Here is a 20,811-nt window from a genome sequence, read left to right on the forward strand (position 1 = left end):
GATAATAGACCCTTATCAGATAAGTGATTCACAAATATTTTCTCCCATTCTATGGGTTGTCTTTTCACTTTCTTGATGGTTCTTTGATGCACAAAAGTTTTGAATTTTGATGAAGTTCAAAATATCTATTTTTTCTCTTGTTGCTTATGCTTTTGGTGTTATAGCTAAGAAACCATTGCCAACTATGAGGTCATGAAAATTTACCTCTATGTTTTCTTCCAGGAATTTTATGATTTTAGCTTGTATCGTTAGGTTTTTGATCCATTTTGGGTGAATTTTTGCATGCGGTGTGAGGTAAGGGTCCAACTTCATTCTTTTGTATGTGGATATCCAGTTGTCCCACCACTATATGTTGAAGAGACTATTTTTTTCCCACTGAATGTGTTTGGGAACCTTGTCAGAAATTAATTTACCATAGGTATGGGTTTATTTCTGTACTCTCCATTCTACTCCATTGATCTATATTCTTATGTTATTACCACACTGTTTTGATTATGGTAGCTTGGTAGTAAGTCTGGAAATCAGAAAGTGTGAGTCCTCAAATTTGTTCTTTTTCAAGACTGTCTTGGCTATTAGGGTCCCCTGCAACTCCATATGAATTTTTGGATCAACTTTTTCCATTTCTGCAAAGGCCATAGGGGTTTTGATAGAAATTGCAATAAATCTATAGATCACTTTGGGCAATATTGCCAGATTAAAAAACATTAGAAATACTTAAAATCTTAAAAATATTGTCTTCCAATCTATGAACATGGGATGTCTTTTTGTTTACTTAAGTCTTCTTTAATGTCTTTCAGCAGTGTTTTGTAGTTTTCATTGTAGAACTCTTATACCTCCAATGGTTAAATTCACAACTCTTCTTTAGTGAAGTGCTCTTTCAAATTTTTGCCCATTTTTAAATAATTAGGCCATTTCTTTTCTTATTACTGATTTGTGAGAGTTCTTTAAATATTCTGAATACCAGTCTTTTATCAGATATATGTTTTTGCAAACATTTGCTCCAAGTCTGTGGTTTGTCTTTTCATTTTCTTAACAGTATCTTTCAAAGAAATTGTTTTTAATTTTGATCAAGCCCAATTTATCAATTTATTCTTTTATGGTTTGTGCTTTTTGTGTCCTATCTATGATGTTTTCCAAACCCAAGATCATAAAGATTTTCTCCTATGTTTTTATCTAGACGTTTTATAGTTTTGGTTTTCTTTTTTTTGTTGTTGTTGTAATGAAATTTTGAAGTTCTATTTACTTTACACAAGCACACCACCAGAGTCAGATAACAACACAAAGACCCTATGCTAATTATACATAAGTTCCTCGGTCAGTAACTGAACTGCCTATCTATGAACTGGGCACACAAATGTTTGCTAGTAACATAATACTTTTATAATGGAAATGTACCTATCACATTTTATTTTATTTTTAATTTTTTTAAATTTTTTGTTTATTTCAGTAACATTGGTTTATAACATTGTATAAATTTCAGGTGTACATCATTATACTTCTATTTCTGCATAGATTACATCATGTTCACCACCCAAATACTAATTACAGCCCATCACCACACACATGTGCCAAATTATCCCTTTCGCTCTCCTTCCTCCCCCCTTCCCCTCTGGTAACCATCAATCCAATCTCTGTCTCTATGTGTTTATTTATTGTTGTTATTATCTACTACTTAATGGAGGAAATCATACGGTATTTGACCTTCTCCCTCTGACTTATTTCACTTTGCATAATACCCTCAATATCCATCCATGTTGTCACAAATGGCTGGATTTCATTGTTTCTTATGGCTGAGTAGTATTCCATTGTGTATATATACCACATCTTCTTTATCCATTCGTCCCTTGATGGGCACTTAGGTGCTTCCAAGTCTTGGCTATTGTGAATAACGCTGCAATGAACACAGGGGTGCATGTATCTTTAAGCATTGGTGTTTTCAAGTTCTTTGGATAAATACCCAGCAGTGGAATAGGTGGATCTACGGTAGTTCTATCTTTGATTTTTTGAGGAATCTCCATACTGTTTTCCATAGTGGCTGCACCAGTTTGCACTCCCACCAGCAGTGTATGAGAGTTCCCTTCTCTCCACATCCTCTCCAACACATGTTGTTTCCTGTCTTGTTAATTATAGCCATTCTGACGGGCGTGAGGTGATATCTCATTGTAGTTTTGATTTGCATTTCCCTGATAGTTAATGATTTTGAACATCTTTTCATGTGTCTGTTGGCCATCTGTATATCTTCTTTGGAGAAATGTCTGTTCAGGTCTTTTGCCCATTTTTTAATTGGGTTGTTAGTTTTTTTGTTGTTGAGATGCATGAGTTCTTTATATATTTTGGAGATTAAGCCCTTATCCAATGTATGGTTTGCAAATATCTTCTCCCAATTGTTAGGTTGTCGTTTCATTTTGTTGATGGTTTCCTTTGCTGTGCAGAAGATTTTAGTTTGATGTAGTCCCATTTGTTTATTTTTTCTATTGTTTCTCTTGCCCGGTCAGACATGGTGCTTGAAAATATGTTGCTAAGACCGATGTCAAAGAGCATACTGCCTGTGTTTTCTTCTAGAAGTTTCATAGTTTCAGGTCTTACATTCAAGTCTTTAATCCATTTTGAGTTAATTTTTGTGTATGGTGTAAGGTAAGGGTTTACTTTCATTTTTTTGCATGTGGCTGTCCAGTTTTCCCAATACCATTTGTTGAAGAGACTTTCTTTTCTCCATTGTATGTTCTTGGCTCCTTTGTCAAAGATTAGCTGTCCACAGATGTGTGGGTTTATTTCTGGGCTTTCGATTCTATTCCATTGATCTGTGTGTCTGTTTTTGTGCCAGTACCATGCTGTTTTGGTTACTATAGCTTTGTAGTATATTTTGAAATCAGGGAGTGTGATACCTCCAGCTTTGTTCTTTTTTCTCAGGATTCCTTTAGCTATTCGGGGTCTTTTGTTGTTCCATATAAATTTTAGGATTCTTGGCTCTATTTCTGTGAAAAACGTTGTTGGAACTTTGATAGGGATTGCATTGAATCTATAGATGGCTTTAGGAAGTATGGACATCTTAACTATGTTAATTCTTCCAATCCAAGAGCACGGAATAGCTTTCCATTTCTTTGTGTCTTCTTCAATTTCTTTCAGCAATGTTTTATGGTTTTCGGTGTACAGATCTTTCACCTCTTTGGTTAAGTTTATTCCTAGGTATTTTATTCTTTTTGTTGCAATTGTAAATGGGATGGTATTCTTAATTTCTCTTTCTGCTACTTCGTTGTTAGTCTATAGAAATGCAACTGATTTTTGTATGTTGATTTTGTATCCTGCAACTTTACCATATTCGTTTATTACTTCTAAAAGTTTTCTGGTGGATTCTTTAGGGTTTTCTATATATAAAATCATGTCACCTGCAAATAGTGACAGTTTCACTTCTTCCTTTCCAACTTGGATCCCTTTTATTTCTTTCTCTTGCCTGATTGCTCTGGCTAGGACTTCCAGTACTATGTTAAATAGGAGTGGTGACAGTGGGCATCCTTGTCTGGTTCCTGTTCTTAGAGGGATAGCTTTCAGTTTTTTACCATTGAGGATGATATTAGCTGTGGGTTTCTCATATATGGTCTTTATTATGTTGAGGTACTTTCCTTCTATACCCATTTTATTCAGAGTTTTTTTTATCATAAATGGATGCTGTATCTTGTCAAATGCTTTCTCTGCATCTATTGAGATAATCATGTGATTTTTATTCTTCATTTTATTAATGTGGTGTATTACGTTGATTGATTTGCGAATGTTAAACCATCCCTGCATACCTGGAATAAATCCCACTTGATCATGGTGTATAATCTTTTTAATGTATTGTTGTATGCGATTTGCTAGTATTTTGTTGAGGATTTTTGCATCGATGTTCATCAGTGATATTGGCCTGTAATTTTCTTTTTTTGTGTTGTCCTTGTCTGGTTTTGGTATCAGGGTAATGTCGGCTTTGTAGAATGAGTTAGGGAGCTTCCCTCCCTCCTCAATTTTTTTGAAGAGTTTTAGAAGGATAGGGATTACGTCGTCTTTGAATGTTTGGTAGAATTCACCAGGGAAGCTGTCTGGTCCTGGACTTTTATTTTTGGGGAGGTTTTTGATTACTGTTTCAATCTCCTTACTGGTGATTGGTCTATTCAAATTCTCTACTTCTTCTTGATCCAGTTATGGAAGGTTGTATGATTCTAAGAATTTATCTATTTCTTCCAGATTGTCGAATTGGTTGGCATATAGCTTTTCCATAGTATTCTCTTATAATCTTTTGTATTTCTGAGGTGTCTGTTGTAATTTCTCCTCTTTCATTTCTGATTTTACTTATTTGTGCCTTCTCTCTTATATGTGATCAATCCTGGAGAATGTTCCATGTGCATTTGAAAAGAATGTGTATTCTTCGGATTTGGGATGGAATGCTCTGTATGTATCTACTAGGTCCATCTGTTCTAGTGTGTCATTTAAGGCCAATGTTTCCTTATTGATCTTGTGTTTGGATGATATCCGTTGGTGTAAGTGGAGTGTTAAAGTCCCCTACTGTTATTTTGTTACTGTCTATTTCTCTTTTTATGTCTGTTAATAATTGCTTTATATATTTAGGTGCACCTACATTGGGTGCGTAGATATTTACGAGTGTTATATCCTCTTGTTGGATTGTTCCCTTGATCAATATGTAATGCCCTTCTTTGTCTCTTTTTACAGTTTTTGTTTTAAAGTCTATTTTGTCTGATATGAGCACTGCAACCCCAGCTTTCTTTTCATTGCCATTTGCGTGGAGTATCTTTTTCCATCCCTTCACTTTCAGTTTGTGAGCGTCTTTAGGTCTGAAGTGTGTCTCTTGTATGCAGCATATATATGGGTCTTGTTTTTTTTTTATCCAATCAGCCACACTATGCCTTTTAATTGGAGCATTTAGTCCATTGATGTTTAAAGTAGCTACTGATAGGTATGTACTTACCGCCATATTTTAACTTTTTTTTTTCTCAGTGTTTTAGCAGTCCTTCTTTGTTCCTTTCTTCTTCTATACAGAATTGATGGTCTCTTTAGTTTGATCTCTGTCTGAAAGCTCTACTCTTTAACTCCCCTCCTCCCTCCTTTTATGTTTTTGATATCATATCTAACCTCTTTTTTGTGCCTTTGTCTCCATTACCCTCTTATCATGGAAATAGATAATTTTCCTATTTGTGGTCTTCTATTTTCCCCTTAAATCAGTCCCTTTAACATTTCTTGTAGCACTGGTGTCTTGGTGACAAACTCCTTTAATTTTTGCTTGTCTGGGAAATTTTTGATCTCTCCTTCCATTTTGAATGATAACTTTGCTGGGTAGAGTATTCTTGGCTGTAAGATTTTTCCTTTTAGCACTTTAAATATATCGTGCCAGTCTCTTCTAGCCTGTAAGGTTTCTGCTGAGAAGTCAGCTGATAGCCTTATGGGGTTTCCTTTGTATGTAACTTGATTTTCTCTTGCGGCTTTTAGGATTCTCTCTTTATCTTTAATTCTGGACATTTTGATTATGATGTGTCTTGGTGTGGGCCTCTTTGGGTTTATCTTGTTTGGGGCTTTCTGTGATTCCTGTACCTGGATGTCTGTTTCCTTCCTTACATTAGGGAAGTTTTCATCTATTATTTCTTGAAACAGATTCTCTGCCCCCTTGTCTCGCTCTTCTCCTTCCGGGACACCTATAACACAGATGTTAGTGTGCTTGATGTTGTCCCAGAGGTCCCTTAGACTGTCCTCACTCTTTTTAATTCTTTTCTCTTTTACCTGTTCAGCTTGGGTAATTTCTTTTAGTCTTTTGTCCAGCTCGCAGATCCGTTCTTCTGTATCCTCAACTCTGCTTTTGATTCACTCTAGTGAATTTTTCATTTCCAGTATTGTATTCTTCATTTCTGATTGGTTCTTTTTTATATCTTCCATTTCTTTGTTGACGTTCTCACTGAGTTCATCTATTCTTCTCCCCAGATCAGTGAGCATCCTTAACACTCTTTGTTTGAACTCTCTGTTGGGTAGGTTGCTCATTTCTGTTTCACTTAGTTCCTTTTCTGGGGTTTTGTCCTGTTCCCTTACTTGGAATGTATTCCTTTGCCTCTTTCCCTGTGCTTCTGTCTACGTATTAGGTAGGTCAGCTACGTCTCCTGCTCTTGGATAGGTGACCTTATGTAAGTGACACCTTAGGAGGCCTGCAGTGTGCTTCCCTCAGTTCTCAATGTTCCAGGGGTGACCCCTATGTGGGCTACATGTGTCCTTCTGTTGTAGCCTGTTTGCTCTCCCTGTAGGCGCCCAGGGAGGCCGAGTTATGCTCCTGGCCAGCTGTTGTAATGCTCAGCTGCTTGTAGTTGTTGTGGGCCCTTCAGTCTCTTTATCAGGTGTGGAGAGCCCCAGCACAGTTGGCTGCAAGTTCTAATACCACATTTGTGTTGCAGTATTTCTTTTAAGTGAGTAGGCCCCCAGTGTGGCAGGTTGTTAGGCTCAGGGCCTTACAATTGCCTTAAGCCTCCAGCCTTTAGGTCTCTTGTCAGCTCTCTGAGGATTGCAGCTGGGTGCGGCTGGCCTCAGGCATGGGAGCACCCAATTGTTTCAGGCTTTGGAAGGTGGGGCAAACCCCATATGTGGGTCTTTGACAAGCACAAGTCTTCTGCAGCTGACAAGCCCTGACACCTGCAGGTCCACACACACAGTTAACACAGTCCTGCCCCGTGTGCGTGCCCCAACCTCCCGAAGCAGACCCAGTCTCTCCATGGTGGGAGCCCCACACACTCCACCACTGCCCCACACTCTCCACCTGACCCCTGTGCACACCCTGCCCCACTGAAGTGCGCTCAGTTGCCAGGCTGCAGAGAATCCAGTCACCAATCTATGCAGGCCCACAAGTTGCCTGAGGGCTTGTTGTTGGGTGGGGCCAGTCTCTAGGGTGGGCTGCCTGCCCTGGCTGAGCTGGATTAAATCGGTGCTCTAGTGGATGGGGCAGACCCTGGGCTAGCACGCCCCAGGGAGAACTCCAATGGCGTCTGTGTCAGCACGCCCATATCAGGCCACAACAATGGCTGCTGCCAATGTCCCAGTCCCTGGAGAGGTCTCACCTCTCACCGAGATGCACTCAGGGCCTATTAGGTGAGTCTCTTTTCACCAAAGCACTGTGCACCTTTCTTTCTGGTGATTTTAGGTTGCTTTCTGAAATGGGTGAGTTTGTACGTGGGCCCTTTAAGAGCTGGTTTTGATTTCTTTGTGAACCATCTTTTCTGGGGTTACTCCCCGATGTTTTAGTAGCAGGCAAAGTCAGATATTATGCCACTCATCTCGATTGTGCTGGGTCCACAAAATGCCCACAGCGGGGGCGCTCCCAGCTCAGGGCCTTGCGCCTCCAGGGAGGGCTGCATACCTTTGGGGTGCTCCCTGGCGGCCGTGAGGCGCTGCGGCTTGTGAAGGCAGAGTTTTTCCTCTGCCTCTTCCACCTCAATTAGGATTGTCCTTTGTTGCAGGAGTTCCTCTTATCCAGTTTTCAGTTCTCTCTCAGGGGTAATCTTTCCACGAGTAGTTGTAAATTGGCTGTGTCCGCGGGAGGAGGTGAGTTCAGAGTCTAACTATGCCGCTATCTTGACTCGTCCCTCTAGTTTTGGTTTTCATATTTAGGTCTATGATCCATGTTTAGTTAATTTTTGTATACAGTGTGAAACATGGACCATGAATCTAAAGTGATATGTTCCAATTTCTATCTTGCTACTTACTAGTTGTGTCATGTTAGGTAAAACATTCAACATTACCTCAGTTTCCTCATTTAAAGCAAAGATAGTAATATTTACTTCCTGATCTGTCAGAATTGTTGTGAGGATCAAATGAAAACAACTATAAAAAGCTCTTTCTAAAATCAAAATATAAATGTTAACTAGTATTATTTCTAGCTGACAGCAGCAAAAGAATGATGGTGTAAGAATGTGTCATAACTGGGGAAAAGCCAGAACTCAAAACAATTACCAGCAGTAGAGTGAGGTATTTAAAAGCACTAGCTTTTAAACAGACCTATGTTTGAATTCTGGTTTCGCCACTTCCTAGCGGAAGAACCTCACAAAAGGTACTGAGCTCTCTAATTCCCAACTTGCTCACCTATGCAAAGGGGAAGGAGTAGAAACTCCACAGAGTGGTTGGTGGATGAACGAGTTACCTACAACACCCAGTGAACTACACAGAGTAGGGGATTAATAAATGGAATTTTTGAGAGAGAGAATGAATATAAAAATATATGTATATATATTTATACAGTCATGCACCGCAAAATGACATTTCAGTTAACAACAGACCACATATACAATGGTGATCCCAGATGATTAGTACCATAGCCTAGGTGTGTAGTAGGCTATACCATCTAGGTTTGTGTAAGTACACTCTATGATGTTTGCACAATGATGAAATTGCCTAATGACGCATTTCTCAGAATGTATCCTCATCGTTAAGTGACGCATGATTGTATACATCTATACAATATATACAGTATATAATATATATACTGTCTAATAAAATGATGATGTGGACTGTCATGGGTTATAGAAGTGCTATAACACATGATGGCAAAGACCAAGGTGAACAGAAAGAACTCATCTTATAGTGTCCTGACTCTGGGAAAGTGTACATGTTGTTGGAACATCATTCCAACATCATTCCCTTTGCCTGTCTGACTTCATCTAGTAGGATTTAGCTCAAGTGACACCTTCTTTTAGAAGCTGTTTATTACCACTTTCTTCTCAAATTTGCTCTGTGTTCACACAGTACATTGTGCATACCTTTCTTATAGCAAACTGCACTATATCATGATTATCTGCTTACTGGTCAGACTTGCTGATTATACGGGAAGCTCCTTGAAGGAAGGGAGCTGTCTTTGAGTCTTTAGAATTCAATATAATGTTTGGCACATAGTAGGAGCTCAATAAATTTATGTTAAATGAAAAGATGACTATATATTATTAATTTCTAGTGTGGGTGTAAATAGCTTTTGTCAACTGAACTTTTTGTTTGTTAGCTTTATAGCATAATACTGATATTCACTCTAAACAGGCCAAGTTGATTTACCCTTCATGGAAAAGTTCTGGAAGAGGGCCTATTTCTCTTAGGGTGTCCACACCCATATAATAACATCCATCATCCAGTTTTAAGTAGTAACTCTGGGTACAAGTGAATATATGTAGCATTTGTCCAGGAAAAATGACACAGACTCCTTTTTAAAGTTTCCTATAAAGTAATACTCTTCAAAGTAATTAGTTCTGAAAAAGTGTGATACTGACTATATAGCAGAGTAAGTCCCATGAGTACTGGAAAAAATGATTTCATTAAACTCATATGTGTTAAAACATTTAATAGTTCATATAATACGGAATTTTTGTGAAAAGGGGAAATATCTGCCCATACAAATTTCTAAACTGTGACTGTACATCTCTAATTCAATGATCAGAATTTCTAAGCTGATGATCTCACACATATGTGGCTTCCTCAAAATAAATTGAGGCAACTAGTTAGTTACATACCAGTGACAAAGAGGTGAGAGATTACTCAATGGAATGCTAGGACTGACAGGTGTTAGATTTCCTGCTGTTGAAAGGCTGGGTCATGCCACAGTCCACTGATCCCAAAGGGCCTGTTTTGGCTCTCCAAGTTTACAGGTTACTGTAAACTTACGGCACATAGGCAAGAGCGCTCTTGTGGCCATAATTTCATGCCAGGAAATGTTGACTCATGGCATAAATGTGTTAAATTACCAAACACTGGAAAATGTGCAAGTTAGTTTAGGAATGAATGGCAAGAAGCTGAAAAATCTATCAGCTTAAAAAAAGCCAACGGACAAGAGTTCCTTGTGCGCACAGGGATCTACCACTTTTATCTCACCTTGTTCCGACGTTAGTCAATAGTCCCTATGGTATGACTAAGTGTCATAGCCCCTGGCATTGACTCAGTCCTTCTGAAACACCCCTGTCCAGAAGTATCTGCACATGTGAAACAGAGAGAAAAGAAAAGAGAGAAACTCTGAAAAGAGAAGGAAGTGACAAAGAAAAAAGAAAGAGTGGGACAGCTTGTAAAGAGAGATAATTAAGAAAAGAGAGCAAGGGACACACAGAGCTAAGCTACTAAGTAAGAAATGACCAAGGAAGCACCTTCACCCCATCTCCTCTTGCCACTATTTACTAATATTTATTGAAAACTTGCTTTGAACTAGTGTCTGTAGTAAATGTTTTCTACTGTTCTCTCATTTCATTCTAACCAGGACCCTATGAGGTAAGTTCAGTTGTTCCCATTTACAGACGGGGCCCCTGAGGCTTAGAGTGGCAGTCTAGCCTGCTGAAAGGCACACGGAGAGCTAAGGTTTGAACTGAAGTCTGTCTGACTCTAAAGTCCAAGATCATAATCACACCACATTATTAAAAATCCAGGAATTATAAAGCACAAATATGGGAGAAAAGTCATAGGAGTAGTGGCAGAATGACCAAAACAGTATGATTTTATTGTGGAAATCAACTACAAAACAACACACCTAATGTACTTTAACTGATAAACACAAATTATTATTATCTTTCAAAGTACTTATCCTAGAAGGTCACACATTTAAATCCGTAATGAAGCACTGGCCAAAGTCTTTTAAGGGTACCAGCTTTAAACTGTTTTTAAAATCAGCTTACCAGCCACATTAAAACAGATAAATACAGAAGCTATATTTCTTTAGTTGCATCTATAAAAACATTTAAGAAAACTGTTAAGATTGACCATCCACTTTATTAAAAAGCTTTAAGTCCAAACAGCTATGGTTGTTCCTAAAACATCAAATTCAAGCTCAACTTGCAGAGATCTGATTCAACTGATGAAATGCTGAAGAAGACATGTCAGGCTCTGAAAGAGATGCCCAATCTTGTTGAAATAGAGTGTAGCTTATCAAGGTGACTGACTATTTTGAAGGGGACAATCCTTTGAATTCATAGTTTTATTATATTCATACAACCAGTCACTGCTTTCCAGTTCCAGCCTATCTAAAAGAAGAAAATGAGGATGATACAATAGAAAACACATAAGAAAGAGAAAGAAGAAATGAAAATATCTATCACCACCTGACCCTCCAATGCTGAAATTAGACACAGTACCCACCAGAAATTAATCTCACGAGGGAATAATGTATGTATACGGGTGGTCTCAGGCTCTTCTTAGTTCACACACCCCCTCCTCCACCCAACACAAACCTCTAAGGCCAGAAGGAAAATTCTGGCCTTAAGCCATTGTACATTTCCTTTTTTCTCCCATATTCCTTCTAACTCCTGGGCAGTACTATGCCAACTGGGGTAATCAGTTGGAGAAGACCTGAGGAAGCCAAAATGGGGAATTTACATTGAAAAGGGCAAAGATTTCCTTGTCTAAGAGGAAAAAAAAAAGGATACAGTCAAAAGTGAAGAATGTGAATGGGAAGCTAAAGAGAGGAAAGAGAGAAAAAGACATAAACCCACATGGTTGATTGTCAGGGAAAATCTTATGAGGAATTAAGAGTTAAGAGTGCAAAGAGAAGATTTGAGGGAGCTTCCGGAGTGGAATATATAAGGAATGAGAAGAGAGACTTTAAAAAGTACTGCTGAGGATGATGAACTTTGGATATTCTTTCAAGTTCTATAAAGCATAATAGTAAAGATTGGAATTATTTTAAACTCCTTTTGGTTACTGAATTGTATTTCTTTTTTTTTTATTTTATTGAGGTCATAATAGTTTATAACATCGTGAAATTTCAGTTGTACATTATTATTTGTCAGTCACCATATATATGTGCTCCTTTACCCCTTATGCCCACCCCCCAACCCTCTTCCCCTCTGGTAACCACTAAACTGTTCTCTTTGTCCATGCATTTGTTTATCTTTCACATATGAGTGAAATCATATGGTGTTTGTCTTTCTCTGGCTTATTTTGCTTAACATAATATCATCAAGGTCCATCCACGTGTTGCAAATGGGAAGATTTTGTCTTTTTTTATGGCTGAGTAGTATTCTATTGTGTGTGTGTATATATATATATATATATATATATATATATATATATATATATATATATATATACCACATCTTCTTTACCCATTCATCAGTCGATGGGCACTTAGGTTGCTTCCACATCTTGGCTATAATGAATAATGCTGCAATGAACATAGGGGTGCATAAGTCTCTTTGAATTGTTGATTTCAAGTTCTCTGGATAAATACCTAGTAGTGGGATAACTGGGTCATATGCTTTATCCATTTTTAATTTTTTGAGAAATCTCCATACTGTTTTACATAGTGGCTGCACCAGTTTGCATTCCCACCAGCAATGTATGAGGGTTGCCTTTTCTCCACATCCTCTCCAACATTTATTGTTTTTTGTCTTGGTAATTATAGCCATTCTAACAGGTATAAGGTGTTATCTCATTGTAGTTTTGATTTGCACTTCCCTAATGATTAGTGATGTTGAACATCTTTTCATGCCTATTGGCCATCTGCATATCTTCTTTAGAAAAATGTCTGTTCATATCCTCTGCCCATTTTTTGATTGAGTTTTTTTTTGTTGTTGAGCTGCATGAGTTCTTTATATATTTTGGAGATTAACCCGTTTTCAGACATATGATTTGCAAATATTTTCTCCTAATTGGTGGGTTGTCTTTTCGTTTTGTTCCTGGTTTCCTTTGCCTTACAGAAACTCTTTAGTCTGATGAAGTCCCATTTGTTTATTTTTTCTTTTGTTTTCCTTGTCTGAGTAGACATGGTATTCAAAAAGATCCTTCTAAGACCGATGTCAAAGAGTGTACTGCCTGTATTTTCTTCTAGGAGTTTTATGCTTTCACCTCTTACCTTCAAGTCTTTAATCAATTTTGAGTTAACTTTTGTGTATGGCAAAAGATAATGGTCTACTTTCATTCTTTTGCATGTGGCTTTCCAGTTTTCCCAACACCATTTATTGAAGAGACTTTCCTTTCTCCATTGTATGTTTTTAGCTCCTTTGTCAAAGATCAGCTGTCCATAGATGTGTGGTTTTATTTCTGGGCTTTCGATTCTATTCTGTTGATCTGTGTGTCTGTTTTTGTACCAGTACCATGCTGTTTTGGTTACTATAGCTTTGTAGCATATTTTGAAGTCAGGGATTGTGATGCCTCCAGCTTTGTTCTTTTTTCTCAGGACTGCTTTAGCTATTTGGGGTCTTTTGTTGCCCCATGTGAACTTTAGGATTCTTTGTTCTTTTTCCGTGAAGAATGTCATTGGGATTCTGACTGGGATTGCACTGAATCTGTAGATTGCGTTAGGTACTATGGATATTTTAACTATGTTTATTCTTCCAATCCACGTGCATGGAATATCTCTCCATTTCTTTTTTTGTGAGGAGATCAGCCTTGTGCTAACATTTGCCAATCCTCTTCTTTGTTTTGCTGAGGAAGACTGGCCCTGGGCTAACATCCGTGCCCATCTTCCTCCACTTTATGTGGGACACTGCCACAGCATGGCTTGCCAAGCAGTGTGTCAAACCCCAGGCCGCTGCAGCGCGCACTTAACCGCTTGCGCCACCGGGTTGGCCCCTCTCTCCATTTCTTTATGTCATCATCCATTTCTTTCAATAATGTCTTATAGTTTTCATTGTACAGGTCTTTCACCTCCTTGGTTAAATTTATTCCTAGATATTTTTCTTTCTGTCATGATTGGAAATGGGATTGTATTCCCATTAGTTAGTTCGTTATTAGACCATAGAAATGCAACTGATTTTTGTAAGCTGATTTTGTACCCTGCCACTTTGCTGTAGTTGTTGATCATTTCTAATAGTTTTCCGATGGATTCTTTAGGGTTTTCTATATATATAAAACCATGTTGTCTGCAAACAGAGAGGGTCTGAATTGTAATTCTTTGACTGCAACACAAGACTGAGCCATAAGGGGCTTTGATTTATTCAGTTATGGTAGTAAAACATTTATAGCAGGTGTTCTTAATGCTGGATTCATGAGAGGACTTTAGGTTGCCTACAAATCCTCATAATTGTATGAATTTTTGTGTTTATGTGTACAAGCATATTTTGAAATGATGAGAATTTTCATGTTCATAGCTTTTATCAGATTCTTGAAAAGTTCATGATCCTTCTCCTTAAAAAATAAGAAAGGACTACCATTGGGGAGAGAGAAGGCACAGTCTCAGGGCAAAAGACCAAATGAAGAAATGTAACCACAGAAGATAACTGATTTCTAATTATACCACAAAAGTTTAATAGGCTAGTCCAAATCCACTTATTTTGCCAAAGATATCAATGTATTCATTCACCACCTTCCCTCTCCCTAAATTCCTCTCCACATCTCCTCAGTATTTGAAAATACATTCAGTGATTTTTAAAAAATAAAGTAATCCATGAGTATGCTAAATAAAGTGAGGGAAAAGGCCACTGACATTTTCAAGAACTGAAGAAAGCTGGGGGAAAATTAGAGTTAAACTCACAAGCAAATCAGATATTTACTATGGTTTGAGAAAGGCATCATGATAGACCCTGAAATAAAGAAAAGCACAGCAAATAGTAGTGGTGAGAATATTAGGGTTATCAAACTGATTAACTGTCCCCAGTCAAGGTACATAGAAAGGCATTTTTAGTTATTCCTCTTCTGCTGAAAGGATTAATTCATTACAGAAACCTAAATTCAATGCACCTCAGTTTAGACATCAAGTTATATTAACTGGATAAACATTTAAATTATGGAGGGCAAATAGCTGCAAAAAGGAGGAACTGAGAACCATGAAAAATCTGCCATTGCTTTGCTAAGTTTGTTTGAACCACCTACTCAAGTGTTTTATTCAAACCCCAAATGGGAGGCGCAGAACAGCTCCCAAGTCTTTCAAACACGCCTTCTTTCTTCCTCTGCCTCTTTCCTCATTTAAGGGCAGCACCCACAAGAAAGCACCGTTATCTTACTCAAGACAAAAAAATTCAATTTAGTGTCTTAGGAGAAGGCCTTCAGCAAATATTAGTCTCTAGGGTCCCATGAGCAGAGTCCTAGGCATGTCGTAGGCATTCATTAAATGCGTATTGAATAAATGAGTAACCAAATGAACAAACATCTTTCACCCCCCTGCTTCCAATGTGGATATGTGACTTGAGAGGCAGCACTAGGCAAGAGAAAGCAACATCAGGGACACAAGAAACTGTCCCCACACAAAAGATTCCCTTATCTCTTTCAGAGAGCAGCCACTTCCTTAGAGTGGCTTGAGCCTTAAAGGGCTGATGCTCTCCCCAGAGGTTTTAAGAGGGGAGTAGGAGACACTGCCTCATAAAGGCTACCAAGGAATTCTGGGGAAAAGTAGGGTGTGTAGGCAAAAATAACTCTCCCTCCCTCCTGCTCAAGGATGTCCACATCCTAATCCCCAGAACCCGTAAATGTTATGTTACATGCCAAGGGAGAATTAAGGTTGCAGCTGGAATTAATATTGCTAATCAGTTGAACCTGAGATGGGGAGAGTACACAGGCGTATCCAGGCAGACTGGATGTAATCACAAGGGTCTTTAAAGGAAGAGTGAGGCAGAAGAAAAGGTCCGAGTGACGCCATATGAAAAGAACTTGACCTGCTGTTCCTGGCTCTGAAGATGGAGGAAGGGGCCTCAAGCTAAGGATTGCGGGCAGTTTCTAGAAGTAAAAGCCAAAAAAATGGATTTTCTCCTAGAGCCTACAGAAAGAAACACAGCCCTGCCAACACTTTGATTTTAGCCCAGTGAAACCCATCTTGAACTTCTGACATCCAGAACTGTAAGATAATAAATTTATGTTGTTTTAAAGCTACCAAATTTGTGGTAACTTGCTACAGCAGCCATAGGCAATAGAGGGTCAGTGAAGAGAACGGAAGGACTTGAGAGGCAGGTAGACTGGTTTTGTCATTAATAGCCATGAGACCTTAGGGAATTTATTTCATGTTTTTGAGAGTTCATTTTTCTCATCGCTATAGTGGGTTAAAACAAGCAACCTCATAAGGATACTTTTGATATTAAACAAGATCACATCTTTGAATTGCCAAGCTCCAGGCAGGCCATGCTATGGTGCTCATCATTACTCATCATTGCTATCTCTCTTTCTCTTCTTCCTTCTACCCTCCACGGTCACTGGGTGCCAGGATGCAGTGTAGGGATTACAAAAGAAGAGAAAAAGGAGAAAAATAAAGTGAATGGAGATAAAGAGTCAAGCCCCAGGGGTCTAGGATGGGGAATTCACATCACTCACTGCTACCAGGGGCAGGGGACATCAGTTCTGTGGTGTATCTGGAATTTCATGAAATGAGGGTTTGAAGGGCAGAGAGAGAGAGAGAAGAAAAGGAAGAGGGTGGAGTGTGAAGAACAGGAGAAGGAGTAGGGGGAGGAGGAAAAGAAAAGGAACAGAGGGTGGGACCCAGGCTAGAAGAAAATATGGGTGGGATTTCCCATACAAGGAGACTGTACCTCTACTCAGAAATGAGGGTAATTTCAAAATCAGTTAGCTTTTCCTTTCTTTTTTGTCCCTGCTTCTATACCATCCTTCCCTTCAGTTTAAGCACTATATTAGTCCATATTCATACACAAACATCTATGAATTCATCGAAGGTAGGTCACGTGTCCTGGGATGGCAAGAAAAGAGGGGTACATACATTCATGTCAAATTTCAAAGGTTAAAATGGACCTTTTAAAAGCATTGGAGAAATGTTCTCTTGAGATTAATAATTGAAAACTAGCTAGTTAAGTGCTATTAAGTCTCTAGACCTGTCATAAATTATTTCTTTTTCTAAGGTGATGTGGGAGATTATCTATTTATCTATCTATCTATCTATTATCTATCTATCTATTTATCTATCTATCTATCTACCTACCTATCTAATCTATCTCACAACATAGGTAAGATCTCTGCCATAAATGGCAATGCTATGTTCTATAGAACGATGTTCAAGGTACCATGAGAAGTATATGAATAGTGGAAAATGCAAACGTCTTAGTTTGAATGACAACTTATTCCCTTTTAGGCTTTGTAGCTAATGTAGATTTCATGACTACAAGGTTGTAAATGTACTGGGATAATTTCAAGAGAGAACATCCAAATTGTAATAAAAATCATTGCTAGGGTTTGGATGTACTTTGTGTTCAAAGATTTTTTATTAAATTTTGTGATATGACACAATTTTGAATAGGTCATTTTTTGGGTAGGTCAAATCTATTTCTATTAAAACATTAAATTTTAAGAAATAACTAGATTTTAACCCATTGTTTCAGTTTATTAATAAATTTTTTTAAGGAAATCACAAGAAGAAACTCATAAACCATTGTTTCTTTTAAAGGAATACTTATAAATTGCAAAGTGACTTGCTGTGTAATATATCTAGCTTCAAATTATACCAACAAGGTTATTTCCCTGTCTTCTTTTTCAAGCCAACCTAAAATTGAGTTAAACATCACTTCAAGACATTAGCTATTGAGATTTTTCAATGCTTTTAAAGGGAAAAAGTAAAGTCTTCTAAAGTGACCATGACATGTTTAAGTAAATATTTTCCCCAAACGTTCACTGTATAATTTAACTTGAGAAGATATGAGTAAACAGATAGACCTGCTGTAATATTTTAGGAAGTAATTTACCATTTCCTCTGATTTGGGAAAACTCTTTAAAATATACAAAATCTGCTGTGATTTATCACAACACCACTTTCTCTAAAGGCTTCGCCGCTTGGCTAACCAATAGTGCTGATAAATCAACTGATCAACGGGCTCAGAAATCTTAGGGGAAAAAAAGACAACTTGCTGCTTCTTTTCTCCTTCTGCCCTTTGCTCCATTGTCCCCAAATGACTTCACAACTGAGTTTACAGATCAAAAGACTTTTTCTACAAATACTCAAACTTCTGTTGGAATACACAGAGATTTTTAGAAAAGTCAGCATTTACTTGTAAACAGCTTTAAGTGTGAACTAGCAGAGTGATCAGCAGGTTTATCTACCCCTGAAAACAGCTCAACCAGCTGATCCGTACAGGTATTCATCTTTGTCCCCCAAAGAGCTCTGTTGGCAGCAGTCAAAACCAAAGTGGGAACTTAATAAAAATGAAAATTGTGGTAGCAAAATACACTTATAAGGTAATTTGACATATTGCAAAAATTTGGGAGGTTATAGTGGTTTCTATATAACCACAGTACCGATTTAGAAAACCCCAGAGAAACAGCTGCATTTTGATATATAATCTGCCTTCCTGCGTAGGAAACCCCAGATTTTCAGGGTGTACACGTCTTGACCTGCTAGAATTTGAACATAACATTGGGGAAAATCGTACGCATCTTTTATTGAGAAATAACAGGATAATAAAACCTGTAAGCATTGGGCAAACATGTATTTGCTCCAAAGATCACATTGTTAATTTCTTTTACTAGAGAGTGACACAGGATGAGAAAAAGTAAAGTCAATTTTGCTGATGTATTAAAAAAATTGTGCTCATACCACTGGATTCTCTGATTACCTGTGAATGTCTCCATTTCTGGCATTTGGTAGCAACTGGCGGAGGCAAACCTGGCAAAATGTCTTCCAGTTGCTTGAAGATTAACTCCTGCACATCTTCAGTGCTGTGCTCCAAGTACGCAACTCCAAATGGGACAGTGGTGTGAATCACAAGAGAAGGCCCGATTTCTGAAGACTCTGGTGGAAGAGGAACATAAAGATACATCTTAGAGCGGGCAACATGGAAGTGTCTCTCAGCATTTCAATCCAGATTTAAGAATTGATCCAATAAATGGAGAGAAAACAGATTCTAATCTTTGAAGCATAAAATTAGGCTATTTCTGAAATTCAAAATAAAGCTTCTCTGAAGAGGAAGACATAGTCAAGATGTGTTTAAAAGAACAAATTTTCAGAAAAGAAAGAACTAGAAGGAAGGGTATGAAAAGCACCAATATGTACTGCCTTGGGTATAATTAAATTTATCAGTATGTTCATCTTCTCTTACCTGCTAAATTATAAGCAATTCATGGCAGGAGCCATTTCTTATACATAGTCTATATTCTCCTTAAATTCTGAGAATAAAGTAGATGTTCAATAAATATTTATCATTCATTTTATGTTAAATAGATTGCAAAATATTTTGTTGAAATTATATAAATGCCAGAATAAAATACCTTTACTGCTTTCAAAAAAAAATCAAGCTTCTCTTTAAAAACAGGCTTCACCTCATAATATTCTTTATCTTTTAAGCAGCATTAAAAATAAAAGTCTGCCTCAGTCATAACATGGAGCTACTTTCCATTTTTATTTGCCATTGAATTTTATTTTGCTATATTTTCACAATTACAAATAATGACTGTCTGTTTCGGATCTTTCATTCTTTAGTAGCATATAAGAAAACCAAATAAAGTTTGAAGTTGAGAGCAAAGTGACTGAGGCATTAGAAATACAATCTTGGAAGAAAGGTTAACAAGAGTTTGCCTCTTACTCTTATTCATTTAAATCAGCAGAAGAGAAAGTTGAGGGGAAACAACAATCTGAATCATACGAAATAATATGAAAGTTGAAAGAAGAAAATATTAAAGTGTATAAAGTACTAACGGGTTGGCAAGGCTGATTCTGAAAATTCTTTAATCTGAGATTGTAAAGGGTAAGACAACTATCTCTTTGAGGTAGGTTTGTACAATTTTACACAGAAAAAGAGAGTTGAACAACATAAGCCACTTATTTGCTATGCGGGTACTTTACTTTGTGTGTATGTGTGTGTGTGCGTAAAATGAGAATAAGTTAGTTCCTACCACATAGGTCTGTGGTGTAGATTAAATAATACAAAGCATGTGAATTGCACAGTACGGTTTCTGGCACAGAGTAGGTGCTTAATAAATGTAAGCTATGGGAATAGAAGCAATAAATCAGATATATACAAGGGAAAAGTTCCCCTGGCGCTGCCCAAATGATAGGTGCGAGTTATTTTTTGTAAAAGTACTTCATTTTTCCATTGCGCTCTGCTCAGAGAACTCTGGCTTATGAATTTTACAGCAAAATATAAGAGAAGAGAGTCCCAAAATGCTGTGAGCATTTTAAAGTGGAGTGCTTCCAAATATTTTTGTATGTAAAAGGTGGGAGATCTGACTTCAGAATCTGTGCGGTAAATGCAACGGTAAGGAGACTGTCCACCGTTTTTACCTCACAGAAGCTGGAACAACTTGAAAGAGAAAATAGAGGGACCATCTCTTTGAACATTCAATGTTTAACCTGTCAGTGTAGACTTTACAGGTATCACACAGAGGGAAGGACCAAGGAGTGCCAAATCTCAAATTCTTTCACCGAATACCACCACAGTGAGAAACCTATTCATATTGCCTTAGGGAGTATTATTTATGTTATCAGTTAAGAAATTCAGGGAGGCTTGTTCCCAGCAGGGGGTTGTCAAAGCCACCCCTCTTCCATGAGGTACCAAATCTTCCCAGAGACAGAGAAAGCTACTGGGTGAGCATTCTGAAGCAGGAGAGTTGGAGTTATGAGTCGACCTATCTATGGCAGGCTTCAAAGGAAAATGAATGCTAGCTGCGTGCTAAGAATCAGGAGGTTGCAGTGACCCAGCCATTTGTTCTAGGGGAACTCGTAAAATTACTAAGAGTAGTGATGGTGCGTTGCCAGGTTTCTCCCATGTACATTAGCCATCCGCTCCTAGGAGAGCAATAAAAAAGGAAATTTAAGACCCAAAATGAAACAGTTCTTGCATAACAATGAGAGAAAAACCTGGCTACTTGTTTTTATTGGAATCAAACAAAACTTTTTTGAGAATTTAGATTAAAATTTGAATAGCTGCAACCTAAAACAATGAGTTTTAAGGGAAAGCTGCCCCAACC

At 37.9% G+C, this 20,811-nt stretch overlaps 1 protein-coding gene across 3 annotated transcripts in view; it reads right to left on the minus strand.

Moving 5' to 3' along the window:
- RNLS (renalase, FAD dependent amine oxidase) overlaps positions 1 to 20,811 on the minus strand; it is a 264,787-nt gene that overhangs the window by 16,186 nt on the left and 227,790 nt on the right. For all 3 annotated transcript variants that reach the window (XM_087432219.1, XM_087432221.1, XM_004439991.3), the window contains one exon: positions 18,462 to 18,637. In XM_087432219.1, coding sequence (XP_087288345.1) covers positions 18,462 to 18,637 — 176 coding nt within the window. The remainder of the gene's footprint in view (positions 1 to 18,461; positions 18,638 to 20,811) is intronic.

Source organism: Ceratotherium simum, chromosome 6 (genome assembly GCF_057802395.1).
Source record: "Ceratotherium simum simum isolate JZ-2026a chromosome 6, ASM5780239v1, whole genome shotgun sequence".
Lineage (NCBI taxonomy): Eukaryota > Metazoa > Chordata > Mammalia > Perissodactyla > Rhinocerotidae > Ceratotherium > Ceratotherium simum.